Source organism: Rutidosis leptorrhynchoides, chromosome 5, assembly GCF_046630445.1.
Source record: "Rutidosis leptorrhynchoides isolate AG116_Rl617_1_P2 chromosome 5, CSIRO_AGI_Rlap_v1, whole genome shotgun sequence".
NCBI classification, from domain to species: Eukaryota; Viridiplantae; Streptophyta; class Magnoliopsida; order Asterales; family Asteraceae; genus Rutidosis; species Rutidosis leptorrhynchoides.
In genome coordinates, this window is record NC_092337.1 from 121275103 (window position 1) to 121292797 (window position 17695).

Genomic DNA, 17695 nt, shown 5'->3' on the forward strand with positions numbered 1-17695 from the left:
GTTTTAAAATTTCTGATGTGGATTCTAGTTTGTTTGTGAAGAAAGAATCAGGTATTCATGTCTTGGTATTACTATAAGTTGATGACATGATTATCACCGGAGGAAACGAGTCAGAAATATCACGTTTTTGGTTCGTTTTGAAATGAAGAATATTGGGGAGATTGGTTGCTTTCTTGGCTTGGAAGTCGATAAGCTAGAAAACGGGTACCTAATCTCTCAAATGGGCTATGCAATAAGTCTCTTAGAACGTTTCAACATGGGGGAGTCAAAGCCTATGATTATGCCAATGGAACCAAACCTCAAAATGAAGAAGGATTAATGAAAAGAGCTCAAGGATGTGAAGTTGTTCCGACAAATGGTTGGAAATTTAATTTATCTAACCATCACCAGGCCAAAAATTGCTTATTTAGTTGGCATTGTTTCACAATTTATGCAATGTCCAACTAATGTTCATCTTGATGCAGCTAAAAGGATCCTTCGTTATGTGAAAGGATCAATGGGCCACGGCTTGTGGTATAAGAAGTGTGATGATGTTTTGTTAAATAGTTTCGTAGATGCAGATTGGATGGGAGACGCAAATGATCGTCATTCAACTTCGGGTTACTGTTAGAACATGGGTTCCACGGTTATTTCATGGTGTAGTAAGAAGCAAGATGTTGTTGCTTTATCTAGCACGAAAGCGGAATACATAGCTCCAACTATGGCAGCTCAAGAGTGTACTTGGATAAGAAGATTGATTGGTGACATACTTGAAGAAGTAGATTATGTTATCAAACTGAAATGTGACAATGAAAGTGCAATCAAACTTGCTTCGAATCATGTTTTTCATGCTCGTAGTAAGCATATAGAAATGAGGTATCATTTCATTCGTGAAAAGGTTGTTAGCGAGGAAATTGAGCTAGCAAATGTAAAGACCTCTTATATTGTGAATATTCATGGGCCCCACAATGATTCTAATAAAATAAAATTGTGGGCGAGTCTTGAAAAATTTGTAGGTGATTACGATGCGGCTTGGATCTTATGTGGTGATTTCAATGAAGTTCGCGAAGAATCGAAAAGATTTAATTGTGAATTTATTGAAAGGCGAGCGGAATGGTTCAATGACTTCATCAACCAGGCTAACCTTATTGAGGTTCCAATGGGGGGAAAGATATTTACGCAAATTTGTGACAACGGAATCAAGTTTAGCAAACTTGATAGATTCTTGGTTTCGGATAAAGTGTGTAATATGTGGAATGAATTATTGGTCTTGGCACTTGAAAGAAAATTATCGGATCATTGTCCGATTATCCTTCGTGATAGAGTGATAGATTTTGGTCCAAAACCTACCAAAGTCTTTGATGAATGGCTAGACATGGATGGGTCGGATGAGGCTGTAATCAACGCGTGGAATAAAGAGGTTCAAGGTCGTAGACTAGATTGCAAGTTTCGTGATAAATTGAAAAATGTTAAGTTTGCTCTAAAAGAATGGGGACACAACACTCTTGTTGGAATTGATGTTGAGATCGAGGATTTGAAAAACAAGGCCACAGCTTGGGAAGCTATGGCCGAAACAAGGGTGCTTACATCCAACGAGAGAAATGAGTGGCTTGATTGTAGGAAGAAGTGGATCGATAAAGAAAAGATTAAAGCAAGTATGGCCAAGCAAAAATCGAGGGCGAAGTGGATTGTTGATGGGGATGAAAATACCAAGTACTTTCATTCTTTCATTAAGAGACGCCACCAAGGAATAATTTACGGGGTCTTAATATTAATGGTACATGGTGTGAAGACCCGATCGACATCAAGCAAGAAGCATTGAATCATTTTAAATCGCGTTTTGCTAATAATAGGTCAGGATGCTTACGGCTCCAGCAGTCTGCCTCGATGCCACGGCCTGTGCAGCTCTCGACTGAGCAAGCTGATTTACTTGAGGTAAAATTCAGCGAGAAGGAGGTTCGAGATGCTATAAGCGAATGTGGGTGTACGAAAGCCCCCGGTCCCGATGGTATTAAGTTTAAATTTTTCAGGAAACATTGGGAGTTGATTAAAGCAGATTTACTTGTGGCACTTGAGTGCTTTTGGGAAGATGGTGTTATCTCAAAAGGATGCAACACATCATTCATTACCTTGGTCCCTAAAGTTTCGGATCCGGTGGGACTAAATGATTTTTGACGCATTAGTTTGATCAGATGTTACTACAAGATTCTCACGAAAGTGCTATCCATTCGTCTTCGAAAGGTAATCCTGTCGCTTATTGGAGATGAGCAAAACGCGTTCATTAAAGGAAGGTACGTCCTTGACGGGGCTCTCATTGCAAATGAAGCAATTGATTATCTCACTAGATGCAAAAAGAAGAGTCTCGTTTTTAAAGTGGATTTTGAGAAAGCTTTCGATTGTCTAAGTTGGGAATTTTTACTTGAAATCATGAGTTGCATGGGATTCGGGGTTAGATGGCGAAATTGGATCCTTGCATGTTTAAAGTCGACTTCCATCTCCATTCTCATTAATGGATCACCAACTAGTGAATTCAACATTGAGCGTGGGGTTAGACAAGGCAATCCCCTATCGCCTTTTCTTTTTATCATTGCGGCAGAAGGGCTAAACTTGCTTACAAAGAAGGCGATTAATGCAATCTCTTCAAAGGGGTCAAAATTGGTGATGATAAAATAATTATCTCGCACCTACAATACGCAGATGATTCCGTTTTTTCGGGGATTGGAATCGACAAAATTTTTGCAACTTGATGAAGTTACTTAAATGCTTTGAAAAGGTCTTGGGTCTAAAGATCAACTTCAACAAAAGCCACATATTCGGTCTTGGGGTCCCTTCATCCGAAATCGATCTTATGGCTCACCGGGTGGGTTGTAAAGTTGGAGATTTTCCATTTACTTATCTCGGGTTGCCTATGGGAAGAAACATGAATAGGGTGGAAAGTTGGAAGCCAGTAACTGAAAAGTTTAATTCGCGTTTGTCTAATTGGAGAGAAAAATCGATTTCGTTTGGTGGAAGGTTAACGCTAATTAAATCGGTCCTTAATAGTCTACCGCTATACTATTTCTCGCTCTTTCGCGCGCCGTTGAGTGTTATTAAATCCCTTGAGTGTATTAGAAATAATTTCTTTTAGGGTGGGACGGGTGATAAATCAAAAATCCATTGGGTCAAAAGGGAAGATCTACTTTTGCCTTTCGGTGAATGTGGTCTTAACATTGGATCCTTGCGGGCTAAAATCTTGCTCTTTTGGGTAAATTTCTTTGGCGGGCTAGAGTGGAGCCCAATTCTCTTTGGCCTTCTATCATTAAAAGTATTCATGGTGCTAACGGGCCGCTCCTTCCTTCGGACCTTAACCGGTCAAAAGGAAAGCGTGGCGTTTGGCTTAACATTTTGCGCGCAGGTTTGGACATTGAAAGATCAGGAATCGACTTCGGGAACTCCTTTTACAAAGTGATTGGAGACGGTTCTAACTCGCAGTTTTGGACAGATTGCTGGCTAGGCGACTCCCCTCTCAAAGACAGGCTGCCGAGATTATTTCGGCTCGATCAAGACCAATCCGCATTAGAAGGTAACAGAATTCGCTGGTCTGATTCAGGTTGGGAGGCAACGTGGTTATGGCAGTGAGAAATTAGCGGTAGAACGCAAGGTGAACTCAATATTCTTAAGGAACTTCTCGATAACTTTCAAAAAAGGATGTAAACCTTGACTCTTGGGCGTGGCGATTGGCAAATAATGGCGTTTTCACTACAAAGATTCTTACAAAATTAAATGACGAGAAACTCCTCCCTTCCAACGGCTCGCGTGTTGGTACCTTAAAAAATAACTTGGTTCCTTCAAAAGTGGAAATCTTCATATGGAGGGTATTGAAACGTCGTATCCCGGTCCTTACCGAAATCGACAAAAGAGGAATTGATTTGGGTACCGTTAGATGCACTCTATGTGATGACGATGTAGAAACAATAGAGCATTCGTTGATCCTTTGTCGGCATTTGTTGGATATATGGGACAGGGTTTACAAATGGTGGAATTTGGGTTCGATGTCAAATCTTAGTGTAAATGAAGCCTTCCATGGTAATTGCATCCGGTCTCTCTCCTTCGTGGGCTCTCAAATTTTGCAAGCTCTTGAATGGACATGCGACTACTTAATTTGGAAAAATCGTAATCGTAAAGTCTACACTAATTCGGGTTGGAACGGTCTGGGTGGGCTATTGGAAATTCAACTCCGCTCCTTCGAATGGATCTCCTCGCGTTGCAAGTATAAAAAGATTGATTGGCTTCAATGGATCTCGGATCCTCTTGCTTTTTGTTTAGATTAATTCTTATTGTTAATTCTTATATTGTTTTCGGTTGCTCTCTTTGCAACTTGTAGGTCGAGTTTTCTTAGTGCCCAATGCTTTGTAATGGGTTCTTCTCGCGTTGTACTCTATTTTTCGTGCTAATATATCGTTGCCTTTCGAAAAAAAAAAGTAACCGACATCTTTACTAAAGCTCTAATGCAAGCCAAGTTCATGGAATTTCGAGAGGCGTTGGGGATTTTTGATCGGGAGTTTGCACTAAGGGGGAGTGATAAAATGTTAGTGCACAACTCAAGTGGCTCAACTTGCTCAACTTGATTCCGAACTTTATTGGTCAAGTTGCTCAACTTGTCCAAATGAGTTTCAGCCGTTATTGACCGATTAATGGTTAAAGTGTTTAGTGGCCAACTTGACATTATCTTTTATGGCATACTTTCATAATCAAGTTGCTTTTTATCTTGTTTTATTAGGTCTAGTTGTTGTGTGTTCACATGTATGATAGTTGTCATATTGATGTGTTCATGTATGCTAGTTGTCATATTGGTGTATTCACATGTATGCTAGTTGTCATCTAGCTTTACTAGTGGGTCTAGTTGTTGGTGTGTTATAATTATGTTTTGTTTTAATCCTCTATATAAGGATTTGATTGTAACCTTCTAAAATTAATTCAACACATTTAGCTTTTCATATTCTTGTTCATATTATCTTCTCTTAAAGTTAAAACACACATTAAAATAGAGAGACTGAAAAAGGGTACATGAACAGCAATTACATATTTAAAATGAAATTAATTTGTTAAATGATAAACATCGAATCGAAAATTGTTCCAAGTCGTTGCAAGCACTAAAATATGAAAATTACAAATATTGCAAAAAAGTGAAACGTATATTTGGCTATGAGTAAAATCATGATGTTGAAGAACAAACCGACATGAGGAGCTGATTGTCCTCGTATTTATGTACGTTCTCATAGCCCGATGATACTCTTGCTTTCCATTTGATGCAGTCTATACTTAATTTAAAAAGGCAACTTCAACCCATGGCTCATGGACAGGTCATTATGAGGAAACTTACCAGATGGAAAGCAAAGGGTAATTTGTATTCTTGAAAAACAATTTCAATTTTAAAGAATCTGTAATTGTGAGGAAACTTATCAAAGACACATTTGGTAATGGACCAAGTGCAATTATAGATACTTCATCAGTTTACTCGGAGACTTTAAAAACCTTTTTTATTAGAAGCTGATTTCTCTATTTTTTTTTTTTTTTTTGGTTTTAAAGAAGGTGAATTTTAGTTTCCTAATGATCAAGAGAAGTGTAGGTTGGTCACTTAGAATGTTTTTAAAGTCATTAGCCGTATACAATAAGATGGTTTCTAACACGATCACTCCCAAATCCTAATCATACTCACTATCATTCTCCTATATTTTAAATCTGTAAATGCAAGAAAACTATAACAAAGTTATTAAAAACACTATCCATCACTCTTTTCGATTAGAGGGTAACATTTAGATTATAGGTTGACTGAATATCTCTTAACATCTACACATGAGTTTAATCACCTCCTCTAGAGCCTTAGGATAGAATGGTTGGACACCCACCATCATCTGAACCCAATTTAACAAATTAAAGATCAAGTTTTTGAGATAAATGTTATAAAATCGTTGTTTCACGACAATTTTTGTTAATAATTGAAAACTAAAGATTGAATGCTGTTTATGAATGCTTAATCAGTTTTCTTATTGACTGAAAGTTAATTGTTACATTGGCAAGGTGTGCTTATATGCACATACAACATAACAGTCACTTCTAATTGGAGTTAGGCTCCATTACAACTTTTGGAACCACTATGATAAAGAAGGAAAGAAACTGTTGTCTGTAGCTATCCGTTAGTCTTGTGCATTCTTGTGATCTTCTAAATTAGGAAGTGATGAAGTTGACCACTTCTGATCCTAAAATTAAGTTACCTAATATGGTAACTTGGCCTTGATGCAATATTCTAACACTCCCCCTCAAGTTGAATAGTGACGTTTCCAATATTCAACTTGTCAAGAACATCGCTGAAGAGTCTTCCGTTGACTGATTTGGTGAGGATGTCAACTAGCTGGTCTTCGGATGTGATTGATGGAAGGGAAATGATTTCATCATCTATTTTTTGTCTAATAAAATGTCGATCAACTTCCACATGTTTGGTTCGGTCATGTTGAACTGGATTTTCTGAATGCTATCTTCTGGTGGAAATCCGATCTCTGTTAGAAGTTTTCGGGTCCACAATGCTTCTACAACTCCTTTGGCTATCCCTCTAAACTCTGATTCTGCACTTGATAGAGAAACAACCTTTTGTTTCTTGCTTTTTCATGCAACTAAATTACCTCCGACTATTGTAAAGAATCCGGATGTAGATCTTCTATCCCTTTTTTCTCCAACCCAACTTGCATCTGTATATATTTGAGTTCTTAGATGCCCATTTCTTTTGAAAACTACTCCATGATCCGCTGTTTTCTTCAAATATCTGATGATTCTCATTACGGCTTCCATATGGTGAACCTGTGGTTGATGCATGAATTGACTCACAACTCCAACTGCATGTGCTATATCAGGTCGAGTATGAGCAAGATAGATGAGTTTTCCCACCATCCTTTGGTATTGCCCTTTATCAGCAAGATCAGCTTCATCTTCCATATATAGCTTCTGGTTTGGAATCATTGGAGTATCAGCTGGTTTGCAAGCAATCATACCTGTTTCTGCAAAAAAATCAAGAACATACTTCTTTTGACAGATAAATATTCCCTGTTGGGATCGTAACACCTCAATCCCCAAAAAATATTTAAGTCTCCCCAAGTCTTTCATTTCAAATTCTTTAAATAAGTTCACTTTTAAGTTAGAAATTTTCTCTTTATCATTTCCTGTTATGATCATATCATCAACATAAATGATTAAACAAGTAATCAAATTTCCTTTTCGTTTAAAGAAAAGAGTATGATCCGAGTTACTTTGTTTGAAATCGTATTTTTTTCATAAATAAAGTAAATCTCCCAAACCAAGCCCGTGGAGATTGTTTTAACCCATATAAAGCCTTTTTAAGTCGACAAACTTCCCTGTTTTTGAAGTCGCACTGAATCCCGGTGGTGCTTCCATATAGACTTCTTCCTTTAATTCGCCATGTAGAAAAGCATTCTTCACATCAAATTGGTGAAGTGACCAATCTTCATTTGCAGCGATAGAAAAGAGAACTCTAATGGTATCAATTTTCGCAACTGGTGAGAAGGTTTTGGAGTAATCGATCCCATATGTCTGAGTGTACCCTTTTGCAACCAGTCGAGCTTTGTATCTTTCAATAGTTCCATCTGGTTTATATTTTATCGTAAATACCCATCGACATCCCACTGGTTTCTTTCCTTGAGGCATGGCACATTTTTCTCACGTGTTATTATCATTCAAAGCTTTCATTTCAACCTCAATTGCTTCTTTTCAGTTTTTTTTTATTTTAGAGCTTGTTCAACGGAGGTTGAAATATTTTCGGAGTAGATTGCGGAATTAAATTTATGAGCTTCGTTTGACAGATTTCCCTGTGCTATATTAGCCATAGGATATCTAGATCTTTGCGCTTCTTTTTCTGGTGAGTATCGTTTAGGAGGGACACCTCTATTGACTCTTTGAGGTAGGACATATCGTTGGGTGGTTTCATCGGAATTTGTGTCATTTTGTTCCTCATGGGTTTGATGTTCATTGTTCGAGGAGGTTTCAGTGGTCTCATGGTTTGATGGGATAGTTTCTGTGGGTTCATGGTCTTTTGTTGGCTCAGGATTTAGTGTTGGAGTTTGTATAGGTTCGGGGTTTTGTGTTGGCTCGGGGTCTTGTGTTCGAGGAGGTTCAGGGTTTTGTGTTTGATGTGGAACCCATGTCATCCAACTGAGAGTGTCATTACTTTCATTCTCCCCCTCACTCGTGAGTTGGGTATTTTTGTAAAAATATTCAGTTTCAACAAAATCACAGTTCATTGTGGTAAACATATGACGTCTTTTGGGACTGTAACACCGATATCCTTTTTGGTTTATTCCATAGCCAACCATGACACATTTTTCCGCACATGGATCAAGTTTGGTACGCTCATGTTTTGGGATATGGACAAAGACCGAGCACCCAAATATTCGAGGTTCAATGCTAAATGAAGTCGGGAGGTTATGGAATTGGAAAATGGTATCTTTGGGGGTTTTTGTGCCCAAAACTTTAGTCGGTAAACGGTTGATAAGGTAGGTAGCGGAAGCAAGAGTTTCGGGCCAAAAACTTTTCTGAACTTTAGATTCAATTAATAAAGCTCTTGTCATTTCTAATAGTAGTCGATTTTTTCCGTTCAGCTACTCCATTTTGTTCGGGGGTGTGAGCGCAAGAAGTTTGGTGAATAATCTCGTTTTGTTCGCAAAATTGTTTCATTGAAGTATTGACAAATTCACCCTCATTATCGGATCTCAAAATTTGTATACTTTTGTTAAATTGGATTTGTATCATTTTATAAAATTGGAAAAAATTTTCAAACACTTCAGATTTGTGAGTCAAAAAATAAATCCAAGTCATGCGTGAATGGTCATCAATAAATAGGACAAAATATCAGAAGTTTTTTCCTCCAATAACCGGTGCAGGACCCCACACATCAGAGTGGATAAGAGCAAAAGGTACATCTTTCCTAGTATTACTAGGTTTGAATGTACTTCGGTGGCTTTTGGCCAAAATACACGTCTCACAGTTTAAATTGACATTGGATTTTGAAAAGCTAGGAAATAGAGCATGTAAGTATCCGGCAGAAGGATGGCCCAGTCTCCTATGCCATAACCATGCCTCTCTATCGGGTGTTCCGTGTGCAAGCATCACAGAACCTTGTTGGGTTACTTCGTCTACATAATATAACCCACCCCGTTCAGTGCCCCGCCCAATAATTATCCCGGTCCTGATATCTTGTAGTATACAGAAAGTGGGATGCAATAAAACGGAACAGTTTAACTCTTTTGTAACGTGGCTAATAGATAAAAGTTTATGAGACAAGGTGGGAATATATAAACAATTTGATAATTTCATGGTCGGAGTGATTTCAATTTTCCCACCCCCTTTTACGTGTACAACCCCTCCATTAGCAGTTTGAATTCTATTTACCCGAGTGTTCGATTCGGAACAAAAGTCGGATTTTTCATAAGTCATGGTGTGAGTAACACCACAATCAAAAATCCATTCGTCACTTTTTGTGTTATTCGAAATAATATTAGCGTTTCCGGTACAAAAAGAGTTATTATTTAAATGTTTATTTTTTAAAGTATTAGATTTGGATAAAAAAGAACTTTGTTCCTGTTTTGGATACCCAGACAAACTTTGGGCTTGGGTATTGGGTTGGGCCCTCTTTTCTTTAAAACTACTATGTTGTTGGGCTTCGGCCAGTTTAATACCAATAAAGGGATCGATAGAAACTAACCTATTCTTATTTTTTTTATGGTGGTCAAAGTGAAAGACATTAATAGAACTAGAGGGTTCCAATAGGGGATTTAACCCTTTATATTCAAAATCCTTTTTCGATTTTTTATTTACTGAAAAAGTAGATATTGACTCTTCTTTACTTAAAAAGTCACTTGACCTTTCTATTGGCTCCTTGTTACATAAAGGGTTTTTTGATACATTGTATTTTACTTTACAGTTCATCCAATTCCTTTTTATGTCATCGGCCATTTGTGAAGATCTAGAAATAGAGATTAATTTCTTTTTTTTGTTTACTTCTTGAAGACAATCGAAACGATTATGGTTTACCCATGTTGCTTTATCATCTATTGATTTTAAGTTTGATCTTCTTGTTGTGGCCGATTTATAGCAGTTATATATGACCTTAGGGTTTGAGGATTTTACCTTAACCCATTTAGTCGTTTTATGAGATGAATTCGAGGTTGAGGGTCTTTTCCTCACCCTTTCAACTGGTTTATGCAATTGAATAAAAGGATTGGGTTTTGAGTTACCTCTTGTGGTGCCGTTGCCGGTAGCCGTACGGTTGCCGCCGGTCGCCGCTGCCATTCTGCCATGTTTCTGTTTTCTCCACCATATGGGATAACCGATGAGCTCAAAACACTGAATGACTGTGTGCCTTGACACACCGCAGTGTATACAACGTGGCGGTTCTGGTGGTCGACGATGGTTTGCAGCGATGGTTTGCACCGATTTATAGGAAGAAGAAGGTTTCTGTTTTAATGGCTGACAAAGAGCATCCAGGTAACTACAACTTGTTTGATTAATTGAGCTACCGTCATTATTTGACATGACAGCTATGTTCATTGAGCTACCGTCAATTCTTGACATGACAGCTTGAAACGATTTTTCTGGTAAATGATTGAAGCTAAAAACGGATGTATTGATCCCTCGATCTACACCGTTAGCTCTGATACCATGTTAATAATTGAAAACTAAAGATTGAATGTTGTTTATGAATGCTTAATCAGTTTTCTTATTGACTGAAAGTTAATTGTTACATTGGCAAGGTGTGCTTATATGCACATACAACATAACAGTCACTTCTAATTGGAGTTAGGCTCCATTACAACTTTTGGAACCACTATGATAAAGAAGGAAAGAAACTGTTGTTGTCTGTAGCTATCCGTTGGTCTTGTGCATTCTTGTGATCTTCTAAATTAGGAAGTGATGAAGTTGACCACTTCTGATCCTAAAGTTAAGTTACCTAATATGGTAACTTGGCCTTGATGCAATATTCTAACAATTTTGAGATAAAGTTTACTAAAAGGTTTCAACTAGTGACTCAGAATCAATAAATACGGTCCCAATTGGTATGCACAGGCATAGACCCATCAACCAATTTCTTTATACTTAGTAAATACTGGAACCAAATTGAAGTTATATTTTAACACATTCAATCAAATAGTATCTATGCGTATACATAGATCATAGATCATGTGTATCAAAAGAGTTAAAAAATTCTTTTTATTTAGCAACCTACAATCAAAATTAAGAAGTGTTGGTGATTTTATTGTCATCCAACATTCATTTTAGTTAATTGCGATTTACTTGAATGCAAGAGTTAGCTAGTTATACTTAACAACGGGTTCGAAGAATGTGGAGTACACTCCTGTAAGAGTCGGCTACTAACTGTCACGTAATTGCGGGGGTCAAGGGGGTTGAGCTCCCTTGCGTGGTTACATCCTTTCAAATTATAACTGCCGAATATATCAGTTTTCTTAATTTGGTTTTGGTATTCTGCATTCATTACACAACAACAGAAACATACAAAATCTCTCTCATATTTTGATTAGTGACTTCATTGCCAAAAACAATAATTGCGTTCTTGTCTTATCCCTGTAAAGATATCGTGAAACCAAGGTAATTATTGGGTCGAAATACTTATAGAGAAAGTGAATACACGATTCAAGAATCAATCCAGACAGTCAAATCATACCCTATTTCTAACAAGAAGTACAAGTATTTATATACATAAATGTTTACTCACATGTATCGATGGAAGAAGTGATAAAGTGTTCAAATCTTCTTCTGTGTATCATACTTCAATTGTATAGTTTCTATATCTTTTCATCATAATCTTCAGCGAACAATAGTTGTATTAGGAAAAAGAGTAATTACACCACTGTTAGAATCCTATAAAGAGCCGATTATTTATCAAGAATTGTGAGAGAGGTATATCCTATAGATGAGGGCTGTATATAGAACACTAAGCCTCCCTTACTCACTAACATTAGTCACTGTTATGTAAAGAGTTCATGAAAGCCGTGTAATGATAAGTTTGACTTATTGACTTATGCTCTCAACTATATGGCTAATTGTTTAACATTCATCACATTCATGTATCTTAGGTCCTAATAATTGGTATTAAGAGTCATGGCCTTCAACGTATCGAACGAGATCATATGAATATCGATGAATGTTTTTCCTCCACCTTCAAACCTTTAAACACAAAACAAATTCATCTTCAAACCTTCATCACCAAACCTTCATACCTTCATCATCTTCATCACCAAGATATGGAGATTTCCAAAAAAATTTCAAAAAATTAATCAAAAATTTTTCGTGTCCGAATCTCCTCCGTCCGAACAACACACATTCGGACATTCAAAATCAAACTAAAACAATTCACAACAACACTTTTGAGATTTATTCACTATCATTTCAAAACTCAAAACACTTTTCCAAAAACGCAAAATCATATATCATTTAGTTATTCAAATTCAGAAAGAGAAATTAAAAAGTCAAATACTATACGATCATCATCATCCTCTTATTACATTACATCTTCATGATAATCGTTTATCTGAGTTTTACAAAGTTGAGATTCGATTTATTTGATTTGATTTCATCAATTCAACAACTGAATTTTGTCTACAAATACAGATTATAACAACATCAAATCTTCACAGATTCATATTCATGTTGATGTTCGTAAACGTTCATATTCATCACCACAAAAGCATCATATTCATCCTTAATCGCTAAAGTTACATCGATTTGTACGTTCATCAAACGAAAGTTTTAACATCCAATCGAGCTCGGATTTGTGATTCTAATCATCACACGAACACACAAAGATCTTCAGTTACAATTAACAGTTACAAATTCTATGATTTCCAGGTCAAGTTCATCATTTATTGAAAATTCAAAGCGATTTGGTCTCAGGATCATTCGCACAGAACCCTGTACAACAATGGTGTACGAATCTGCTTATGTCACTCCAACACCCCTAATTCGGACGATGGCACGTATATCTTTTATTCGGATGATTCATATTGAGACTTGAGTTTACAGCTATTGGGCTGTGCGAATGGTTGTGGCCCAATATGTGTTAATGTGTACATACCAAGTACTATTGGGCTGTCCGAACTGCAAGGCCCAAGCTGAATCAACTTATCCAAATTAGAACCCTTCATGAGCTGTCCGAATTAAAAAGCCGAATAAGCTATTCAGTCCATGTGCGAATCTGACTTATTTTCAGTTTCAGTCCCTGTCAGGATCTCATATTTTGTAGGAATGGTCCTTGTCTGAATCTGGACCTCTAGTGCAAATATTTTCGAACAGTGTTAAAATTAACAACAGTTAAATGATTTCGTTAAATCCCTAACGGACTAGTGCAAATCAACTAACGAAGGCTAACGGAGGCTAACGACAGTTGATACTTTTGGGAATTTAATATTTTTAAGGATTATTTGGCGTCCGGATCTTGGCGTCCGAATATCCTCTTGGCTTTTCTCATTGGCGTTATTTGATATACTTTGGGGGATTGTCGTTAACATCAACCATCATACACAATGATGCTTTTACTTCATGCAAGCATCATGGTGGGGGAGAAAGGTATATGGTTGATGTACGTGTGTTTGAGTTATTGTTTGAATCGATGAGAAGCAATGAAGGATTCTATCAAAAGCCCGCATCTTATGGGGAGTTAAACATGAAGATTAGTTTAATTCTCCCTCTACAATATTTGAATGTTCATGAGAGGTTTCTAATATTCAAACTTGTGCCCAAAAGCATTATCAAGGGGAGTTTCTAGAATTCGACGGTGTTTCGTAATCAAAGTCAAATGATGATTCGACATTGACTTCAATACATGTACTATTGGACTCGAAATTCAAAGTGAGAAAGTCAAAGCGTTACTTATTTGACGAGTGAGCAAAGGAAAACAAAAAGAGACTTCCACATCCTTGGGGGAGTATTTGAGATATTAGGAACTTCGAAGTAGCCAACGATCTACAAGGTTTAATGCGTGCCTCATATACTTTGAAGGGGGAGTTTCTTAAGTTTTTCGAGATTACTAATCAAGGCAAGCGTTGAGGGGGAGTTGTATTCTTCAACAACATGAAGTGATACAATGATGAATGTCAAGTGTATGCGCATTTCCGCTATGCAATTCTCAAAGACCATTGAAGGTAGACGAAATCCAAGATTCAAGATCTACTTCAACGGCCATGCAAGCTTCAAGGGGGGAGTTAGTTAACGATAGTTAATTCCATCTCAATATAATTTTGTATGTTTTTAGCTAGTGAGAAATCTTTAACACATAATCATCTCTTGGGGAGAGATTGTTAAAACCCTAGAAAGAGCCGATTATGTATCAAGAATTGTGAGGGATGTGTTTTCTCCAAGGTTGTGCCTCTGGTATCCTTCACTCTTTGCGGGTCAAGCAGTTAACCTAAAGCAATTCGGGTACGCTTTGCGCGATGGATGCGAGGAGTTTCTTCCTAACGGGTGTGTGTGTGACAAATGAGAGGATTCGATGCCAAAATTGCCGTTCTAAAAAAAGAGTTCATGAGAGCCGTGGGAGTTTTCTCCAAGGTTGTGCCTCTAGTATCCTTCACTCCGTGTAGGCCAAGCAGTTAACCTAAAGCATTCAGGGTACACTTTGCGCGATGGATGCGAGGAGTTTCTACCTAACGCATTTGTGGGTGGAAAATGAGAGGATTCGATGCCAAAATTTTCGGTCTAAAAAATAATAGTTCATGAGATCCGTGGAGTGATAAGTTTGACTTACTGACTTATGCCCTTAATTTTATGGCTAATTGTTCAACATTCATCATATTCATGTATCTTAGGTCCTAATAACCACTATTGAATTCAAACAATCGAAATATTAATATCTTTTGTGAGTTATGAACAAACACCTGGCTTATTGTATAATAACCTTAGGTTACAATCTTGATGGAAATCAATCGTTCAAATTTAGGGTTTCAATTTTAGGGTTACGGATTTTATATAAGTTTGTACACCGATTGCAATCAAAGTTACAAATTTAAAAATCATGTAAATCTCTTTGTATTTATCAAATAATAAACAATAAAATCGAAAAACCTAATAATATCTGATACTTACAATCGACAACATTGATAGATTGAAACGTTGAACATAAATGGATTTTTCTTCACCAACGCGTTCGTCGACAAAGTGATCCATAATCTTATGCAATGTATGGATTGAGTGTATCTTTGTAATCGGTGGCGATTAGAGTAGCTGAAAGTGAAAACTGATTTTGATTAAGACTCCGTGTTTTTATTTCTTTTTCAATGGATTAATTTTGGGTATTATTGAAAAAGAAAAATGGCAAATTGCCCGAAAAGATAACATATATCGTCAAATTTGACAATCAGGGTAACCCCCAATTCGCTAATGCCCGAAAAGGATTTTAATTTTAAAAACTTCGGAGAAAAGGTAGTCATCTTCAAATTCAATAACTATCGTTAGTAAAAAATACATGGTTGGTCCCTTAAGTTTGTTAAAAATTGCACCCATAATCCTCTTCAACAGCTTCGCCACCATCTTCAACAGCTTCGCCACCATCTTCAACAGCTTCGCCATCTTCTACATCTTCAACAGCTTCAACAGCATCACCATCTTCAACAGCTTCTCCACCATCTTTTGTAGTGACCCGAACTTTTTCATGATTATATATTATATGAGATTAATATTTACATGAATAAATGTTTCCAACATGTTAAGCAATCAAACTTGTTAAGACATGATTAACTGAAACGGATTTAGTGTTAACGTTTGACCACCCAGTTTGTCCGATGATTCACGAACGTTATAACATGTATATGACATGATATTATATATATATATATATATATATATATATATGTATATATATATATATATATATATATATATATGTTTAACATGATGAAATGATTATTAAGTATCTCATTATGTATATTAACAATGAACCTTATACATAAAACAAGACTACTAACGTAAGAAATTCAAAACGAAATCTATACGTAACGATTATCGTCGTAATAACATCTTAATATTTATATATCATATTAAGATACATTAGTACATCATGTTATAATTATAATGTAATAATTTAACATCTTATTAGATATAATAATAATGGGATTAATTGAAACAACCCAACTCGTATTTCATACGATAAATTTTTTTTTAAAAATAATACACATTTACGCGCCAATTAAACGTGTAAACCATTCCACAAAGTTCATTTAAATGTACAACAATTTAAATGATTACGAAAGGCACGAATGCCATTAATTAAGTTCAATACAAGTTTGACCCACTACAAATGATAGTTTATAATCCAAACGACACTTGAGCATGGTTTGGGACTAAACTACCCAAAACGTTTGGCCAACTTCCAAGCTTCAACAAAACATCATCAAGGGCCACCTAATGCCCGATAACCCCTTTGCCCTTATCAGCACCTGCGACTAAAAAGATAAACAACGAGAGGGGTAAGCTAACGCTTAGTGAATGAAATAATTATACATGTTCATATATAACCTACTTACTTGCATCACTTACACAATACCGTACGCAAGCTAGCAATTCGACAACTATGCAAACATTAAGCATAAACCAAGATCCGCAATTCACAAGAAGCTAGCAACCAACAATAGCATATAGTTCATAAGTTAATATGCTAAGTACACATTCACACAACCATGGTTAACCAATCTGTAACGACCCGGATTTTTCCGATCATTTTATACCTATGAGATTAATATTTACATAAATTAAACCTTACCAACATGATAAGCAATCCAAATTGTTGAGACTTGTGTTTTTGAAAAGAGTTTTACACAACGTTTGACCGTCCAATTTGACCGATGATATCACGAACTATATAACATACGATAATTATACGTTTGTGTATATATATGTATTTATATATATTTAACATGATTTAAGGATAGTTTAATATCTCATTGTGTACTAATGACAATGAGTTATAAGTATATTTTGAAACTACTAACTTAAGTTTTCAAAACGATAACTATACGTAACGTTCTTTGACCTAAAACTTATAATGTTTATACATGTATCGTATAGATATGTATTTAATCACTTTTAAAGGGCTTTTATACATAAAATAATATAAGTATATTTACAAAAAATAGCTATATTTGAATCCTCGTTCCGTTTCCTCAAGATTTCTATACGTATATCTTGGGTATATGTACCCGTATCATACCCATCTTCTATACGTATTTACTATTGGTATATACACATCAAATCAACATCCTAATCAACATTATTACTGCCCTAGATATGAGGTAACTAGGATTTGTCAAGTAGCATGAATTATTAGTAAGAAAACAAAATTATGAATCCTTTTCTTTCTTTATAAACTAAAAACGTTTTTATGAATGAACACCATTTCTTAACTCCATTTTCTCATACCTACACCCTCATTTCTCTCTCAAAATACTCCTAACTTCATACTTGATCATCTCCAAGCATTTTCCCCATCATTTAGCTTCAATTACAAGCCTTAAACACCATAAGAAAACTCTTTCAAGAACATATCAAAATAACCACCCATTTGAAGAAGTATACTTCCAACCTTTTGATCTAACTCCACCACTCTTTGATTCCAAGATTTTTTCTTATCTCTTATAGTAACTTTGTCCAAGTAACTTGAGGTAGT

General features: G+C 36.2%; 1 protein-coding gene across 1 annotated transcript; it reads left to right on the forward strand.

The window, feature by feature from the left end:
- Window positions 1–613: 613 nt before the first annotated feature.
- LOC139848985 (uncharacterized) lies at window positions 614–4289 on the forward strand. The gene is made up of 6 exons (XM_071838664.1): window positions 614–1692; window positions 1833–2133; window positions 2221–2637; window positions 2753–2991; window positions 3246–3576; window positions 3666–4289. The coding sequence occupies exons 1-6, from the start codon at window positions 614–616 to the stop codon at window positions 4287–4289; spliced, it is 2991 nt and encodes a 996-aa protein (XP_071694765.1).
- The last annotated feature ends 13406 nt before the right edge of the window (window positions 4290–17695 follow it).